Genomic DNA, 16,624 nt, shown 5'->3' on the forward strand with positions numbered 1-16,624 from the left:
CACCCAAAGGCAAAACCTCTACCCAACCCTGATTTCTTACACCCATTAACAGGTATGACTGTAACGAAACATGTCATTGGTCTGGACATGGTGCAAGCAAACCCAAACCAAAATCCAAAATGAGACTCTCTAAAAGAAGAAAAACGAAATGACATTCAACAAAAATAAAATAATAATAATAATAAAACAATCACTGAGAAAATGAAATGGTAGAAAAATCCTTAATTTTGATTGCTATAAAAGAGAATTAGATTAATGTAGTTGATTTGTGATAGAAAAGGACAAACAAAGATTGCAAGATTCAACCTTTCATCAAATGAAGAAATAAAACATTCAGATTGAGACAAATTGCAGTTTTGCTTCTTGAACGATACATTACTTTCATCTTCTGTTCACAGTCTTTTGAAAAAAATAAACAAATAATAAATAAAACCTGCAGTCAGGTACGAATTATTGAATGCCAATCGCAGTCAAATTAAAAGTCTGAAAGAAACAAAAGTAATAAATGCATTAATTTATCCCTTTTTAATATTATTTATTTCAGTTTTTTCAAGCACAGCACAATCCTTTTGCTTCCCAGCTTTAATCACCATAGCCAAAAAATCTAATTTTATAAACTGAGGCTAATGGGTCCTTGTTGCCTTCTGACGTGTATTCTCCCAATCTGTTTTCCTTCTCTGAATTTTTCCTTTCATCACTTCTTTCTCTCTCTAGATCTCTAACGTTACCTCTCATCTCCATTGCCCAAATACTGACTCTATTTCTGTCTTGATTTTGTAGCTGGGTTCTTCCACTGCTAAGTGGGGTTCTACCATTTTTGAAGTTTGTTGAACTCTTTAGTTGTTTTATCACTTAAAAATGGTGACATAAAAGGGTTATTCAATGACCATAATGAGTACCCACCACCAATATCTTCTCAGCGCATTATGCCTTTTTCTTCTTCTTCTTCGTCTGGCCTCCTGCATTAATCCACACCAACAGCCTTGGGTAAGCCTTAAACTCTCCATGGACCTCTCTGGTTTGATTATATTTGGGTATGGGTGATATTTACTTGAGATTTCTTGTGTAGGGTTTGTTATTTGAGGAGAAAACGAGGCTGGGTTCTACACCACCGAGTTGCCACAACAAGTGCAACAGATGCCACCCATGCATGGCAGTTCAAGTGCCTGCAGTACCAAGTCACAGCAGAGTCCAGCCGGGTTTAGCCAAAAGCATGGAGTTCTTGGACCCATATCCTTCGCCTTCAGGTAACAGGTACTCAAATTATAAGCCACTCGGTTGGAAGTGTTGCTGTGATGGCCATTTTTACAATCCCTAAATCTTCAAAGAGCAAAGTGAAACAGCGATACGTGCTTTTGAATAATTTTTCTTCTTTCTCTTTTTTGCTTTTGAATGTTGGATTCTTTAGAATGTAAATTTGTTGCCGTTAGTTGTACATTTAAACTTCATATAATGTATTCTAATAGAAAACAAAAATCTGCCTGCAACGATTATAAATTTATTCATTTAAGAATAATTAAAACAATGTTAAATTAAATATTTGTTATTAATTTCATATAAATTTATATATATATATATATATATATATATATATATATATATATATATATATATATATATATATATATTGTATCTAAATTCTATATGCATGGGCCATCTTCTGATCTCTCTCTATCATGCCCTGTGAGTTTGGCGTATAAAATTGACAAGAGAAGAGAATGAATGGAACATTTTTCTGGGAAAGGCATATTATTGAATGTGATATGAATACAGATTGAGTAGTGAACTACTACTCAATGCCAAATGAATACAGAAGAGAGAGAGAGAGAGAGAGAGAGAGAGAGAGAGAGAGAGCCATTGTCAAAAATGCTAAAATCTTCTTGTCACTCAGTTTCGTTGAGATGGAAATGGAAAGGAACTCGTCCCTTAAAATTTGTAATTTGTGCTACGACGCAGCGTTTAGCTTTTAGCTTCATAGCCTCCCTATAGTTGACTAGTTGACCGTGGAATTCATTAAAGGCGAAAAAAATGGGTCAAACTAATGCAATTTACCTGACCAAGACAATTTTAATATATTTAATGTTTATATTTCTTGATAAATGAATTTTTAATTCATTAAAAGTAAAATAATAAAAAATTTCAAACTATAATTTTCTTTAAAATATCACATTGCATTAATCAATCAAAAGATAAACATATAAAATCTCAGCTGGTATATCAATCAACCAATTACAAGGAAGTCTTCTTTTCAAATTTAATGTTACAACAATATTAGCAACATGGTTCGCTTTCCTATTAACAAGCGAGAAGCTCACAGAAACAAATGAAGGGATTTAAGACTTAATAGCATTTACAATTGCTTCAATCTCCTAATATAATGGAGGAGAAACTTCTAATTTTTCCCAGTTTGATTCCACATAACAAGGCTCGTGCTTCCCTTGATAGTGGAGGGGAATAAATGCATTTCTAAGTTTTATCATCAACTAGCTTGCCCAACTAGTCCTTGGCAACAGCAGCTACAACTGCATAAAAATGCCCCTCTTTTCAGGCTACATCAAAATTTATTTTGATCTAACTTGGGCTCGAGAAATGCCAAACTGCTGAAGAAGCATGAAGACCATTTTGATTGGCAGAAAGGCTTATAACACTTTGCCTTTCAGCTAAACTTCTTAAGATGCGACGCACATTAGCTACAGGGTCTGAAGTTTCATTTTCAAAAATGGCCATGTTTCTTTCTTTTCAAATTGCCCACAAAATTAGAGCAGATATAGCAATAAAATCTTGACCATCCTGATAACCATTGAGCTCATTCCAAATGCTAGTCCACCATTGATCAAAAGAAGAAAAAACCACCAAATTTGGTTTATAGGCACAGGGACTAGGAAACCAAGTTGCCCTAGCATGATCACACCAAAACAAGACATGCTCCAAAGTTTCAATACCCCCATTACAAATGGCACATATAGGATCCACCATTATGCCCCTTTTGATCAGGTTCTTTTTCATGGGAAGAATATTGAAAATAGCTTTCCATATTAAAACCTTTATCTTTGGTTGTATCTCCAACTTCAAAGTCTTTTTTCCACAATTCACGAGAAAAAAGATGTGAGTGAGATATGCGCTGTGATTATTAGGGGTGAGCATTCGGTTCAAACCGAACCGAACTGAACCGAATTAAATTATAAAAACCGAACCGTAAATTTTAGAAATCAAACCGAATCAAAATGGGTGAAAAATTGAATCGAACCGAATCACTCTATTTCGGTTCGATTCGATTTAAATAGATTAGTTTGATTTTTTATTGATTTTTTTAATTTAAACTTGATTTTCAAGTTATTTGGTCTAATTTTAACTTTGGTTTGAACCTAATAACCATTAATCAATGAAATTAAACAATTAATATATATATATATAATTAAATATAATTCATAAATTTTCCATAAAAATAAATCAATTCAAAAATCAATTCGATTTGATTTAATTTGATTGACTATATAAATCACTATTCGGTTCGATTTGGTTTAACCGATTTTTTTCTCTTCAAAATCGAACCAAACCGAACCGAAATAACTGAAATTTTTATAATTTAAAACCGAACCAAACCGATTAAAATTTAAAATCAAACCAATTAAACCGAATCGACTCGATTCGATTTGATTTTTCAATTTGAACCGAATTCTGCTCAGCCCTAGTGATTATCCAATTGAGTCTCCTTGTTTATTAAGACTCTGTACCCAAATTTTACTGAGTATCTACCATTGTTCTCAAAGTGTCATACCAAAATGTCTTGACATCTCCAACGGGTAATTGGGATTGACAGCACTACTCGAGCATTAGTGGGACTGAATAACCTTCTAACTAAATTAAGCTTCCATTTCAACTTTCCATGGTCATTGAGATCTGCAACTTTATTCACTCTTGCTGGATAATTTGCCAGTTTTTGAACTTTAAAATCTTCAGCAGAGGGAATCCACAAATCTGACCAGATGAGAGTCAAGAGCCTGTCTTCAATATTCATTCTCACCCCATCCTTGATGACCTCCCACCCGACTAGTAATCCTTGCCATATCTAAGATCTGCGTCTTCCTTGTTTGGCATTCCAGAAGGAAGTATAAATTCCGTTGACAAGCTTGCTCCAAAGCGCATTAAGATCTGCTACTAATTTCCAGCTTTGTTTGGCTAGAATAAAAATAAATAAATACACCCATCAACTAATCTAATTAAGAATTATATATGTCATCGTCTAACATATATGCTGTCATGCTCATTTTCACTCTTATCTGAATTTCAATCCTCCACGTCGTTTCCAATAAAACGTCCAAATAAGCCCACATTAAAATTAGTTAAAACTTTCATTTGACATATTTAATAAATATGATTTTAAAATTATAATTACTATATTAAATAGATTAATTGTATATATATTTTAATTCATTTTAATTTTAAAATCATTAAAATATTATTAAAAAACTTTTTAAATATATTAATTAAATAATATTAAATACAGAAAAAATTAATTGAATCTAACTTAATTAACAGTTAATTCATGTCTAAGCTATATTTTTTTTTTTAAATTGATATGGAATAATATTAAAAAAATAAATTTTAATATATTTTAATTATAAAATATTAAAATAATTATTTTTTAAATTACCTTTTTCCAACAACATTGTTGTTTTTTCTAAAATCTATTTTATGGGTTAGGTTTCTTCTTATCCGATTATCCATAAACTTGAGGTAACATTCACAGAAATCTTCGAAAACTTAGCTCCAACGCTTGTCTTTACTGTCATCTTCACCAACATATCGAGAGAGGGAGAGGGAGAGGGAGAGAGAGAGATGGTAGATTTAGGGCAAGCGAAGATGATAATAGCAATGAAAGGCCATCCAGGCACGGGCAAGAGCACTTTGGCCCAATCCTTAGCTTCCTTTCTTAAAATCCCTCTCATAGACAAAGACGATGTTCGCCACTGCACCTTCTCTCTCCAAAACTCTTCGCGATCCTCCATTGCTTCCATCTCCAAGCTTCTCAACGATCTTTCCTATCACGTCATCTGGCAAATCGCTTCCACGCAGCTTCGACTCGGCCTCAGCGTCATACTTGATTCTCCTCTCTCTCGTAAGACACACCTCGATCAATTAGGATTTTTGGCATCATCCGCCGGGGCACGCCTTGTGATCATCGAATGTAAGCCGTTGGATGAGGATCAGTGGCGTCGCAGACTAGAACAACGCGGCGCTGCTCATCAAGCCAGTTGGCATAAGCCTTCCACGTGGCAAGATCTCCAGAGGTTACTGGAAGAGTACGATGGGTGCACTGATTATGATGTTGGTGATGTACCGAAGTTGGTTGTAGATACAACGGCAGATGTTGGGGTTGATAAGCTTGTTTCTAGAGTGGTACAGTTCATCGTCTCTCATACTTATCGCCCTTCTGATTCATGTGGAGTGTTACAATTACAATCATAAATCATAATTTTTAATAGCAAAACTTCTTGTTGATTACTTAACATAATTAATATAATAATTACAGTAAATTAGATGTGTCCATACATATTGTAGGTTTATCTTTAAATTTTTTATTTTAATTTTCTATCTTTAATATCATTAAATAAATGACCTCGTTTATTTTCCTAATAATAATAATAAATGAATCCAAGTCACTTGCATCAAATTTATGGAAAGAGGATTCAAACTTCCTTGAATGGCTAGATAAAAGAGAACCTAACTCTGTTGCATATGTAAATTATGGTAGTGTAGCTATGATAACAGAGACACTTGAAACAGCTTGCATGGGGCTTGCAAACAGTAAACACCCATTTCTATGGATAATTAGGCAAGATGTAGTAATGGGTGATTCTGCAACCTTACGTGAAGAATTTGGTAGAGGACTGCTATTCTTACAATAACTTTAGTAGATTCATTAAGGGAGCTCTCTATTGTGGTGATCAGCCAGTAGACTGGTGCAAGCTGCGCGGGATGGGGAGCAATATTTCAGTGTCTAGTTTCTAGGCCATTTATGCAACCTTGAAGGTGGTTCTGATTATAAGAGTAATAATTTTTCCTATATCTTTAGTGGTAGCTGCAATTTCTGATCAGGAATCAAAATTCATATCCTTCCATGCTGCTCTTAGTTATAAAGGCTTTGTTACATCCATTTGGAGCACCATGTCTACTAAGAACAAATTGATAACAACAAATCCATTTCTTTCATTGAGCAATCTTAAAGTTAAAGATTCAATCAGTTGTGTTTCGTGCAGTTGATTCCAATAGGATGGATATGTGAACATCTTGGCGAAATAGTAAATTATGGAATGATAATTAAGATAGTAACCACAGTATCATTGATGGTGGCAACTGCCTTAATATGGCCATGATAATTATGACGATGAAGTGGCTATGCAGGTGATAAGAACAATGGCAATATGGCATTTTGTGTGATGACATATAGCAGCAGCCATGACATTTTATGACTATGATGTTGAATGCAGTAAGGCTGGTGGGAAATGAAGAGTGGATTCTATGATTATTTTGTTTAAAACAAAGTGATATTATAGTTTTAAAACAAACTATGAATTTTTTATTTTTTATTTTAGAAATTTATATAAAGTGATGTTTATTTTTTGCAAAGTAAAATTTCACAAAAGACATATTAGATTAACAAAAAATAAATAAATAACACTTCACAAAAAAAAAATTATGTAATTATATTTTTTTTATAAAATAATGTAATAAAATATTATTTTAAATTAATAATACAATTCATTGTCATTAATTTAAAATAATGTTTCGTTATATTGATTTTATAAAAAAAAATATTTATATTTATATATGCTTATTTTGCTGTGAAGTATGACTATTTTTACATTAATTTAATATTTTTTATGAAATAATTACTTTACAAAAAAAAATGTTACTTTATGTAAAATTTATGAAATAAATGTATAAATTTCGTAAAGTTTTAAATTTTTTTGTAAAAAAATAAGTCTTACTTTGTTTTAAACAATGCAACCATAGATTCCAAAAAGATGGAATAGTAGAAATTACACCAACAAAACCAAGTGGAAAGCCTACATGAATGTCATGTAAAGAAAAACCTGGAGCAATACCGTATGGTCACATTGTTGCGAAGGAGATTACTGCATTTCATGTGGACAACATGGGAAGTCTACATGAATGTCATGTAGAGAAAAACCTGAAGCAATACAATATAGTTACATTGTAGGGAAGGAGATTACCACATTTCATGGACAGAATAATACCATCTACTCCATGAAAATTTTCACGAGTTAATCATGCAATGCCAGTGAAATTTATTAAAAGTTCTGCAAACTTTTATTCCTTTACAAACCATAATATGCATAACCATGGAAACAATTTAACATTGGCTAGCATTAGTAGCCCTATCCAAGTACAAGAAAGAAGATACAAGGTACTTACACGTCATTTGAAAAATTAAGATAAGACTTACTTCCATAGGTCCTCCACACATTAACAATGACAAGGAGTTCATGGCATCCATATCAACATCAGGATTGATTAACTTCTTTCAGCCTTAGTCTTGAAACCATGTGCTCTAACTTCTGCAAGGAAAAACAAACGAATCTTATGTATGTGATTAAATTAACTTTCCAATTGGAAAACTGGATGACATTTAATTTCTTATATGAAAATATAGACCTAAATGTTTACACGATTTAGTTTACCAAATTGACCAGTGGCAGAATTCCAGAAAACAAAGGATATATAGCGTGAACATTTGCATTTGAAAAGTTGCTCAATGTCTTGACTAATTGAAGAAAGTGTCCATTATTTTTCCCACATCATCTTCTTTGTTATTATCCAGTGAGAGGCTGACAGAATGTTGTTGTAGGACAATATCAAATAATTAACCCCCACCCTATTCAATACAAATGAAAACATGCTGAAGTCTGCAAAACATATATATTTTCTTTTATCTAACTTTCACAAAAAATAGGTCAACCTATCATCAACCATATAAAACCATATAAGCTATAATTCCTACCAAGGAATGATTCAGTTTTCCTAGTGCACAACAAAATAGCATACCATGCACTCGTATGCGTGTGGGAACCACCTGAAAATTGTGGAAGACAGATTCCACATTCATGTGAGAGCAGATGCACTATTTCCCAATATGCCTGGAGTAATGAATGATATTCTCTTCCAGGAAACTTTCAATCACATAACTGCTTTAATTATGCAAGCATAATGCAACCAGTGCTATGAATAGATACTTCTCATAAAGGTCAGTTTTGACCTTTGGTTGCTAAACACAAGATTTGGATGCTGCTACTATCATTCATATTTCAGCGTAATTTTGGCAACAAAATCGAAAAGACAAATGAATTTATGATTCCTTTGTAATCAAACGGCATTAAAGTCAACAAACCTGCTCAGTATGTGGCAAATACTTCCCATCAAATGTCACAACAACACGATCTTTTCCATCCACACCTTTCACTTTATCAACAGAGCAGTAGAAATCTATGGCTGACATACTGACTCAAAAGAAAAATATATAACAAAGTGATGAGTAAATTAAGTTGATAATAAATAGCTTTATGCTCAGATATATAACGTGGCAGAAATCTAGGTGCACATATGTATGCGTGCTTATATTCATCCAACATAATCACCTGCAATGCATACAACATGTGTCTATGACATGAACACTTTTGGAACAAGCTTTCACAAGCACTAGAAAGAATAATTGCTACATAGTCTATGGGTTCATGAATAAGCAATAAGGAATAAGAATTTTCTATATGTAGAATAAGGGTAAGACTATCTTTGCTAGGAGTTAATCAATGTTGACAAGCAACTGTGATTATATTCCATAACTTATTATTTGGTTTGGTTGCACAAAGATTATCTACTGTAATGTAATGCCATTCACATTATGCCATTAGTACTGTTTCAATCAAATTAATATTACATATAATAATGTAATCATGATTACTTTATTTACTTGGTTAATAATTTTTATTTCCAATACCACATTTATCCCTGTTGTTGCCACTGCCACCACCACCGGCCCGGCGGCCCCTAAACTGCTGGCATCACCACCAACAAATAAACTATTGAATATAGGAAAAAAGTTGAAACTGCTAAAAAACATAGGATTAGAATCGCCAATACATTAGATTCTCATTCCATTAGTTTTTTGTTATAACACCTAATTCTCTATATATGGTAGTGGTACAATGTTGTTTTGCTTAGAGTCATACAAAAATCCCTAAATCTCTCTGTTTTGCATTGTCCCCTTTCCAGGCTCTCTGGTTCTCTCCATCTCTTGCAGTCACAGTCTCCTTCCTTATCCTTCACCTTCAGTTCTTCTCTCATTTTCCTTTTCTTCTCACCCTGCAATCATAGTCATAGAGCCTCTCAAGTCACAGCCCACTCTCATCTTTGCCCATGAAGTATAGTGACGGAGGCAAACTTCAAATGAGTAAAGGTAGAGTAGCCGCAACCATTTTCCTCCTCGCTTTATGCAGTCATGCTTCTCACGATCTCACCTTCTCCAATAATCCCAGTTGCTGCCACGATCGAAGCTAGCATTCTGCCTCCCCATCCCTGTCCTTCTAACCTCAAGCTCTCACCTTTCATTGTCAATGTGCCTTCAGTTTGATTCCTCCACTATTTTGGGTATTATTCTATTAATGTTTTGGGTTATTGTGTTGATTGTTGAACTAGGAATTGTTGTGTAATCTGTAATGGGTGTTGATTTGGCTTAATATGCATTTTTTTTTTCAATTAATTGAAAATTCTAGCATCTGAATATTGATTTCTTTTTTGTTTACGGAGAATTATTGGGTATTTGATTGAAATTTGCTCTACTATTTCATCATGGATTTCCATTCACTAACATCTTTGCTAATTAACAAACTTTTCGTTCATAGCAAAATCATTCTTTATATATTCCTTCAACGTAAAATTATGCAACTTACACATTTACCTACTCATACAGAACTCTATGCTATCAAAAAGATTAGTTTGGGATTATATTCTTGTTTTTCTTTCTAGTCTTTCAGTCCATAGATTCTTATTCTTACCTTCACCCATGAAGCTAGGTTAGTTACCATATTGGCCTCTTGAGTACTGAAATTCCAGATTCTTATTCTCCAAAACTTTGAGCCATCATGGAGGAAACATTTGTTCCTTTCCATGGTATAAAAATGATCTCAAAGAAAGGCTTTTGTGCTAGAAACAAAACTGGAATGGTGGTTTCCGTGCCAGTATCAAGTTTCAAAAGTTGAAGCCAAAACATGAATCACCAAACCGAACCAAATTAATTGACTCAGTTTGGTTCTATCCATATTTTTAGCAGTTTGGTTCTCATATTTTAGCATTTTGGTTATCTGGTTTGTTTGATTCGGTTTGAAACCAAAGTAACCATTTGCACAACCCTAGTTGTTGCTACTACTACCACCACCACCAGCCCCTCAACTGCTGCCATCACCACCAACAAATAATCTACTGGATATAGGAAAAAAAAAAAAGTTGTATTTACAACCAAACATAGGATTAGAATCACCATTACGTTAGATTCTCATTCCATTAATTTTTCATTATACCACATTCCATTGTATCCTACAAAACATAATCTAAACGTATCATCAATTTACAAAGAAGTTCATTTAGCCTATATTAACCATGCTTCTAGACATAGGTAGAATATCTTATCCTCTAAATCATATATTGATATTTGAGGCAAGAATTTCGAGGAGCAAGGCCAAGCAAACAAGAAACAATCACACAGCTACCTCAACAAGGAATCTTAAGACTTCCAACTCCTATTTTGAAATAAAAGTAAGGATTAAAGATAAAAGAATAAAAAAATTTTAACGAGAAAAAATTATAACAAGAAAACTCACATGCCATCACCAAACTCCTCATTAATAATTTCCTTGATGCTTTCACCAAAATGCAAAACCGCTTCATTCAACCTACAAATATTTTATGTCCCGAAAATATTAAAGGACTACCCACTAGATTAAACAAACAAACAAACAAACAAACAAATAACTTAGAATAGAAATGTTCTCAGCATAGAGATTTATGAAAACAAGGATAGTGAAAATAGACAAAATTAAGTAAAATCACAAATTCCCTCAGCATCATCAGTAACATCCATAAGCTTGAATTACAAATTAGCAATTCTACAATCTTTAAAAGTGGATGCTATATTTATCACCCACCCATGAAATCTCTAATTCCCTAATCACTAAAAAGAAAGTGAAACAAGCAAGCAAATTGAAATACTGAGAAAAGATGAAAACCCACCTGTAAACGGTCGGTTCTTGGATCAGGTCGGGGCGGTAAGACCTCATGGGTGGTTTAGTCATCTCGTCAAGCAGAGAGTCAGTGAGTTCAGGCAGCGCAGCTCGTAGCTTTGAGGAGGTATCTGGTTTGAGTTGGGCCTGGCGTCTTAACAACTGAGCAACGTAGACATTGGTGAGGCCAGTCTCCTCCGCAATCTGAGTGTAGGTCTTGGCGGACCTCTTTTTCACATCCAACAGGCGTTTGGATATTTCCGATTTGGTCTCTATCGTTTCAGGAGTGAACGTCTTTGACATATTTCCTCTCTTCTATCTCTATGGTCGAGTCACTGAAAAACAATGCTGATAAATTTTCAGTTTGTGGCTGCATAAAGGCGTTTTATAATTTTCTTTGTTTTATTTACTATTATTTACCGCCGGCGGGTAGCCTCACGATTAACTCATGGCTTTATATTAATATAATAATTAAATATTTTTTTATTTAAAAATATAATAAGAGACAGAGATAAATTATTTAATGATTCACTCGTTAAATATCACTTTTAATTTTTTAATAAATTAATTATTATATGAAAAAATTAAGTCAATTTATAATTATCACTTTAGAGAGACTTTATTTGGATGTAGCTATTTTTTTTTCTTATTTTAATGAAATTATAAAAAAAGTTGTTTAATGATTTCATTTTGTTTAAATATTTTAATTTTTTTATATTGTATTTTTTTTAAGAATTTACTTTATTTTCATTTTCTTTAAATATTAAAAATAAAAATAAGTCAAATTTTAAATAGCTTAATTTATTTCTTTCTTTTTAATCTCAAGCTAAGTTTGAATTCAATTAATTTCTTAAACTACTAAAACATATTAAATTTAAATTTAATTATTTTAAATTTATTTAAAATATAAATTTGAGCTAGTAAATTATTAAATTATTTTAAGTGAATTAGAATTTTATTGAAATATACTTAATAACTTTATGCCATCAAATGAAACCATGAAAGAAGCTTCTCTTTTTCACAGAGAAGCTAATTCCTTTTTTTTTTAAAGCCAATTCCTATCTCCCTCCTCACGTTTCGAATGTCATGAGAAATAGCATATGTAGTGCACAATTTATTTTGTATTTTATTTATTTATTTATTATATATTTTATTTATTTCTCTTAAATCTATTTAGTTTAACCGGTAAATATAATTAATAGCTTATAATATATAATTATTTCTGTTAATTGATGTTTGATAGTTAATAATAACTAATTTATATTAAAACTATGTTCAATAATATTAATCGTTCTAATATCCGTTAATTATATTTATAGTTATCATCAAATATCGAATAGTATAAGTAAGAGAAGTTGTATTTTAACTACATTAAATGTCACCTTAAAAATTATTACTAAACATGACTTAAGTATTTAATAAAATTTTATCTAACTACTGTTGTTGGTGTGTAAAATGATTAATAACGATATATATATCATATTAATATTTTACTATAATTTTTATAAAATTATTTTAATATTATTATATATAAAATGAATTAAAATTATTTGTATTTTTTATTAAAAGTAAATTGTCTTACTTTTTATATTAAATAAAGCTAATTGATTATTTATTATATTATGCAATGTTAATAATTTTAAATTTTTATAAAATTTTTATAAAATTTTTAAATTATTTAAAAATAAATATAATTTATTTAATTTTTAGTATTATTTAGTAATTTATTTTGAAAGCACTCAATAAATGTTAAAATTTAATTAGGAAAAAATTATCTCAGTTACAGCACAGCCAACACAACCATTCTCTCGTGCGTTTCAATGTTTGCAACTTTTGTTAACCTTTTTATGCACACCAAATTTAATATATATACAGTTCGGTTATATTTTATTTTTTAATTTTAATAATTAAATCGAATAAAAATATGTATATATTTTTTTAAATTAAAACCCAATGGCTTAACAAAAAAACCAACAAAGCCCAAAAATAAGAAGTCTATCAATTGGAGGGCCCAGGAGCCCAATAAAAGTGGATAGATATATCTTCCAGGGAAAGATAAATACCCCCAAAACCCTAAACGCCCATATCTCCCAAAAACCTCGTTTCTCACTCTCTTCGAGTGTCGCTTGCTTCCCAACAGAATGGCCCAAACCCTAGCTCGCTCTTTCATTTCTACCACCGCTCGCCGCCTCACTTACTTTAATCTTCTTCCCAAATGCCTCCTATCCACCACCACGGCTACCATAACGCGTCCTCCGTCTCCCCAACCTCTGCTTTTTTGCCGCCGACCATTGCTACCACTCTCTCACGCCGTACAGTCAATCAAACCTGGTGGTCCGACCCGATTGACTTCGATTCGATGCCGGGTTAACCGGTCGGGCAATTCCCCCTACTCACCTTTGAACTCGGGCTCTAATTTCAGTGACCGCCCTCCCAATGAGATGGCTCCGCTTTTCCCAGGATGTGATTACCAGCACTGGCTTATTGTCATGGACAAGCCTGGTGGAGAGGGCGCCACCAAGCAGCAGATGATTGATTGTTATATTCAAACCCTAGCCAAAGTTTTGGGCAGGTAAAGTGACTTTTCTTTCTTTTTTCTTTTTTTTCCCGCGGGTGTTAAATGATTATAAATTTTGGATGTTTGGTTGTTAATGTTGTTGATTTGGGTACTAGAGCTGATTGAAAATTTTATTTGTTGACTGGATGAAAGGTTGGTTATTTTTGTTGAGTGTGCATGAATTCTGTTTGTTTTTTTGTCTCAGTGAGGAGGAAGCTAAAAAGAAGATTTACAATGTTTCATGTGAGAGGTATTTTGGATTCGGCTGTGAGATTGATGAGGAGACTTCAAACAAGCTAGAAGGTTTTTTTTTTTTTTTTTTTTTTCTTTTTTTTCATTTTCTAATAAGATACTCCTAATCGTGCTTTTATTTAGGGTCTATAAAATGATTTTTTTTTTCCTTTTTGGGGGTAACAGGCTTGCCTGGTGTTCTGTTTGTCCTGCCTGATTCTTATGTTGATCCTGAAAACAAAGATTATGGTGGTAAGCTTTTGCACTGCAAATCATCTCTCTCTCTCTCTCTCTCTCTCTCTCTCTCTCTCTCTCTCTCTCTCTCTCTCTCTATATATATATATATATATATATATATATTCTCTTCTTTGTGTCTGTCCTTGTTTGTGAGTTTATAGATGAATGATGAAATCAATGTTAATCAGTCTTGATTTTGACAAGAGGCAGTGCAGTGCTTCTACTTTTATGCAATATGGATTAGGAAATGATGTGATTTTGTAATTGGTTTTCCTTTAATCTGCAGTCCATCTTGGCAAAGCTTAATGAGTCTTGCAGGCAATGATGAGCTTTGAATGCTAATGGACTTGCACCAAATGTTCTCTCTAAACTGTTCTGTACTTTTTATATTTTGTGAAGGTTCAGATCAGTAGAGATCAAACATAACTTTGCAACACTTGATTGTGTTTATAGATGAATCATAAAGAGATCGATGCTAATTTTCACAAAAGGGAGTGCAGTTGTTTCTACTTCTATCGAGTATGAAATATGAAATGATGTGACTGTATAATTGAATTTTCCTTTAATGCACAGTCCATCTTGGCAAAGCTGAAGGAGGGTTGCAGGCAATCTAGCATAAAATGATCTCTCTAAACCATTATTTGTTTTGTATACACTGTGAAGCTGCTGATCAGTGGGGGTCAAATAGGATTATCACAACATTTGTTTGTGTTTATAGGTGAATGATGCAATTATTTCCTTGTCAAAAGCATAATTACCTGTGTCTTACTATACACTGCTCTAATTACCTCCTTTTTTGTCTTTTCTTAATATTTGTGTTGAGTTGAGGGGAGCTGTCCGTGCCATCATGTTTTGGTGGACATCCTAATTACAGCCCCTTCTCCATCCTTTATTTTTATGTTGGGGAGTTTTTTTGCCTCCATTTTCACCTCATCTTATCTGGCAATGACAGTGACCTTGAGGGGCAATATGTTGTTTTAACTCTTAGAGGATCAGAATCAAATTTTTCGCATTACCCCTTTTATCTTTGTACCATGTGTTCTGTATTTTGTTGAGATATAGAACTGTTTCAGTTAAGATTCTTTGATTTGAGTTGAGTTGAACTATTGTTTTCCATTGTGGTCCATCTTGGCAAAGCTAATAACCCCTACTGGGTAATGTCTAGCTTTGAATGCTAATGGACTCACAATAAACTTCTCTCACCTGTTCTGTACTGTACTCCTTGTACTAAATGGAGCTGCAGAATCATTGGAGATGAGACATGAAAGAAAAAAAGAGGTAGACCTAAATTGACTTGGAGGAGAATAGTACAACATGACTTAGAAGCATTACACATTTCTGAGGATTTAACCCAAAATCGTTCAGAGTGGAAAAAGCGAATTCATATAGCCGACCCTAAATTTTTGGGATAAAGGCTTAGTTGAGTTGAGTTGAGTTGAGTTGTATACTTTTACGTTGAATAAGCACGTTATGGTAGTTAAATAAAAATTGGTATAGGATTTACTGTTGAAGTAGTGTATTGTTTGTATGCAAGTTTCAAGTTGGAAAAAGTGTTAGCCATTGTGGTAGTCCCTCATGATGATTGTTATAAATTTTGCACATCTTGTTCATGTTGTAGCTGAGTTGTTCGTGAATGGAGAGATTGTTCAAAGATCACCTGAAAGACAGAGAAGGGTGGAACCACAGCCACAAAGAGCTAACGACAGACCCAGATACAATGATAGAACCCGATATGTACGTCGCAGAGAAAATATGCGGTGAAACACTTGGTGGAAAAATTAGCTGTATAGTTTCTGGCATTTGATGCCAGTCTTTCCTCAGTTGTTTATGCATATGATATGTTAAAACGTTGGGTAGGGCGAGTGGAACTATGATGGCTCTACCTGATTATTTTTCTAGACACTGTGAAAAGGGTGTGATGATTGTAAGACGTACTGTCCCTGACTCTGATACCTTAAATGTTTAGACTGGATGTCTGCTGTTTTTCATCTTTATTCTACTATGCCTTTCTTTTTTTTTTTTTAAGTTTCATCTTAATGAAGTGGCTGAACTTTAAGAGTTATATAAAACCAACAACTAGGCCACCTTATTGCCTTCTGTCTGATTTGATTTTACTATGTTATCCAAATATAACGAAAATTATTCAATATTTTTATATACATACTTGGTCTCACATGTCTATGTATTATTCCCAAGACCATCAACTATTTTCATTTTAGATATGACAAATAAAGATGGACAAAATGCGTGGGGTCCAACGAATTTTTCCTGTGTAGCGTACAACTTCATTTTTAGATCTATT

At 33.0% G+C, this 16,624-nt stretch overlaps 2 protein-coding genes across 3 annotated transcripts; one reads left to right on the plus strand and one right to left on the minus strand.

Annotated features, from left to right (window-relative positions):
- Positions 1-7,289: 7,289 nt before the first annotated feature.
- On the minus strand, positions 7,290-11,673 carry LOC110633541 (cyanate hydratase). 2 transcript variants are annotated; one of them, XM_021782182.2, is made up of 4 exons: positions 11,308-11,670; positions 10,899-10,970; positions 8,414-8,522; positions 7,290-7,583 (listed from the first exon to the last, which is right to left on the minus strand). In XM_021782182.2, exons 1-4 carry the CDS (start codon positions 11,598-11,600, stop codon positions 7,530-7,532), a joined length of 528 nt encoding a protein of 175 aa, XP_021637874.2. In that variant the 5' UTR covers positions 11,601-11,670; the 3' UTR covers positions 7,290-7,529. The 2 variants fall into 2 exon arrangements, with proteins under 2 accessions (XP_021637874.2, XP_021637875.2); XM_021782183.2 differs by lacking the exon at positions 10,899-10,970 and having other exon boundaries at positions 11,308-11,673.
- Positions 11,674-13,364: 1,691 nt separating this feature from the next.
- Positions 13,365-16,310, plus strand: LOC110633536 (multiple organellar RNA editing factor 2, chloroplastic). The gene is made up of 4 exons (XM_021782176.2): positions 13,365-13,869; positions 14,060-14,157; positions 14,272-14,337; positions 15,941-16,310. The coding sequence occupies exons 1-4, from the start codon at positions 13,439-13,441 to the stop codon at positions 16,081-16,083; spliced, it is 738 nt and encodes a 245-aa protein (XP_021637868.2). The 5' UTR covers positions 13,365-13,438; the 3' UTR covers positions 16,084-16,310.
- The last annotated feature ends 314 nt before the right edge of the window (positions 16,311-16,624 follow it).

The sequence above is a fragment of the Hevea brasiliensis genome, chromosome 7, assembly GCF_030052815.1.
Source record: "Hevea brasiliensis isolate MT/VB/25A 57/8 chromosome 7, ASM3005281v1, whole genome shotgun sequence".
Taxonomy (NCBI): Eukaryota; Viridiplantae; Streptophyta; class Magnoliopsida; order Malpighiales; family Euphorbiaceae; genus Hevea; species Hevea brasiliensis.

Bases quoted from the DNA above. Each gene is read 5' to 3' on its own strand.
- LOC110633541 (XM_021782182.2), bottom strand. From the start codon at position 11,600: ATGTCAAAGACGTTCACTCCTGAAACGATAGAGACCAAATCGGAAATA. The intron at 10,971-11,307 runs GTGGGTTTTCAT...AAATATTTGTAG, and splicing joins CAAGAACCGACCGTTTACAG to GTTGAATGAAGCGGTTTTGC. The intron at 7,584-8,413 runs GTTTGTTGACTT...TTTTCCTTGCAG, and splicing joins ATTTGCCACATACTGAGCAG to AAGTTAGAGCACATGGTTTC.
- LOC110633536 (XM_021782176.2), top strand. From the start codon at position 13,439: ATGGCCCAAACCCTAGCTCGCTCTTTCATTTCTACCACCGCTCGCCGC. The intron at 14,158-14,271 runs GTTTTTTTTTTT...TGGGGGTAACAG, and splicing joins GACTTCAAACAAGCTAGAAG to GCTTGCCTGGTGTTCTGTTT. The intron at 14,338-15,940 runs GTAAGCTTTTGC...TTCATGTTGTAG, and splicing joins TGAAAACAAAGATTATGGTG to CTGAGTTGTTCGTGAATGGA.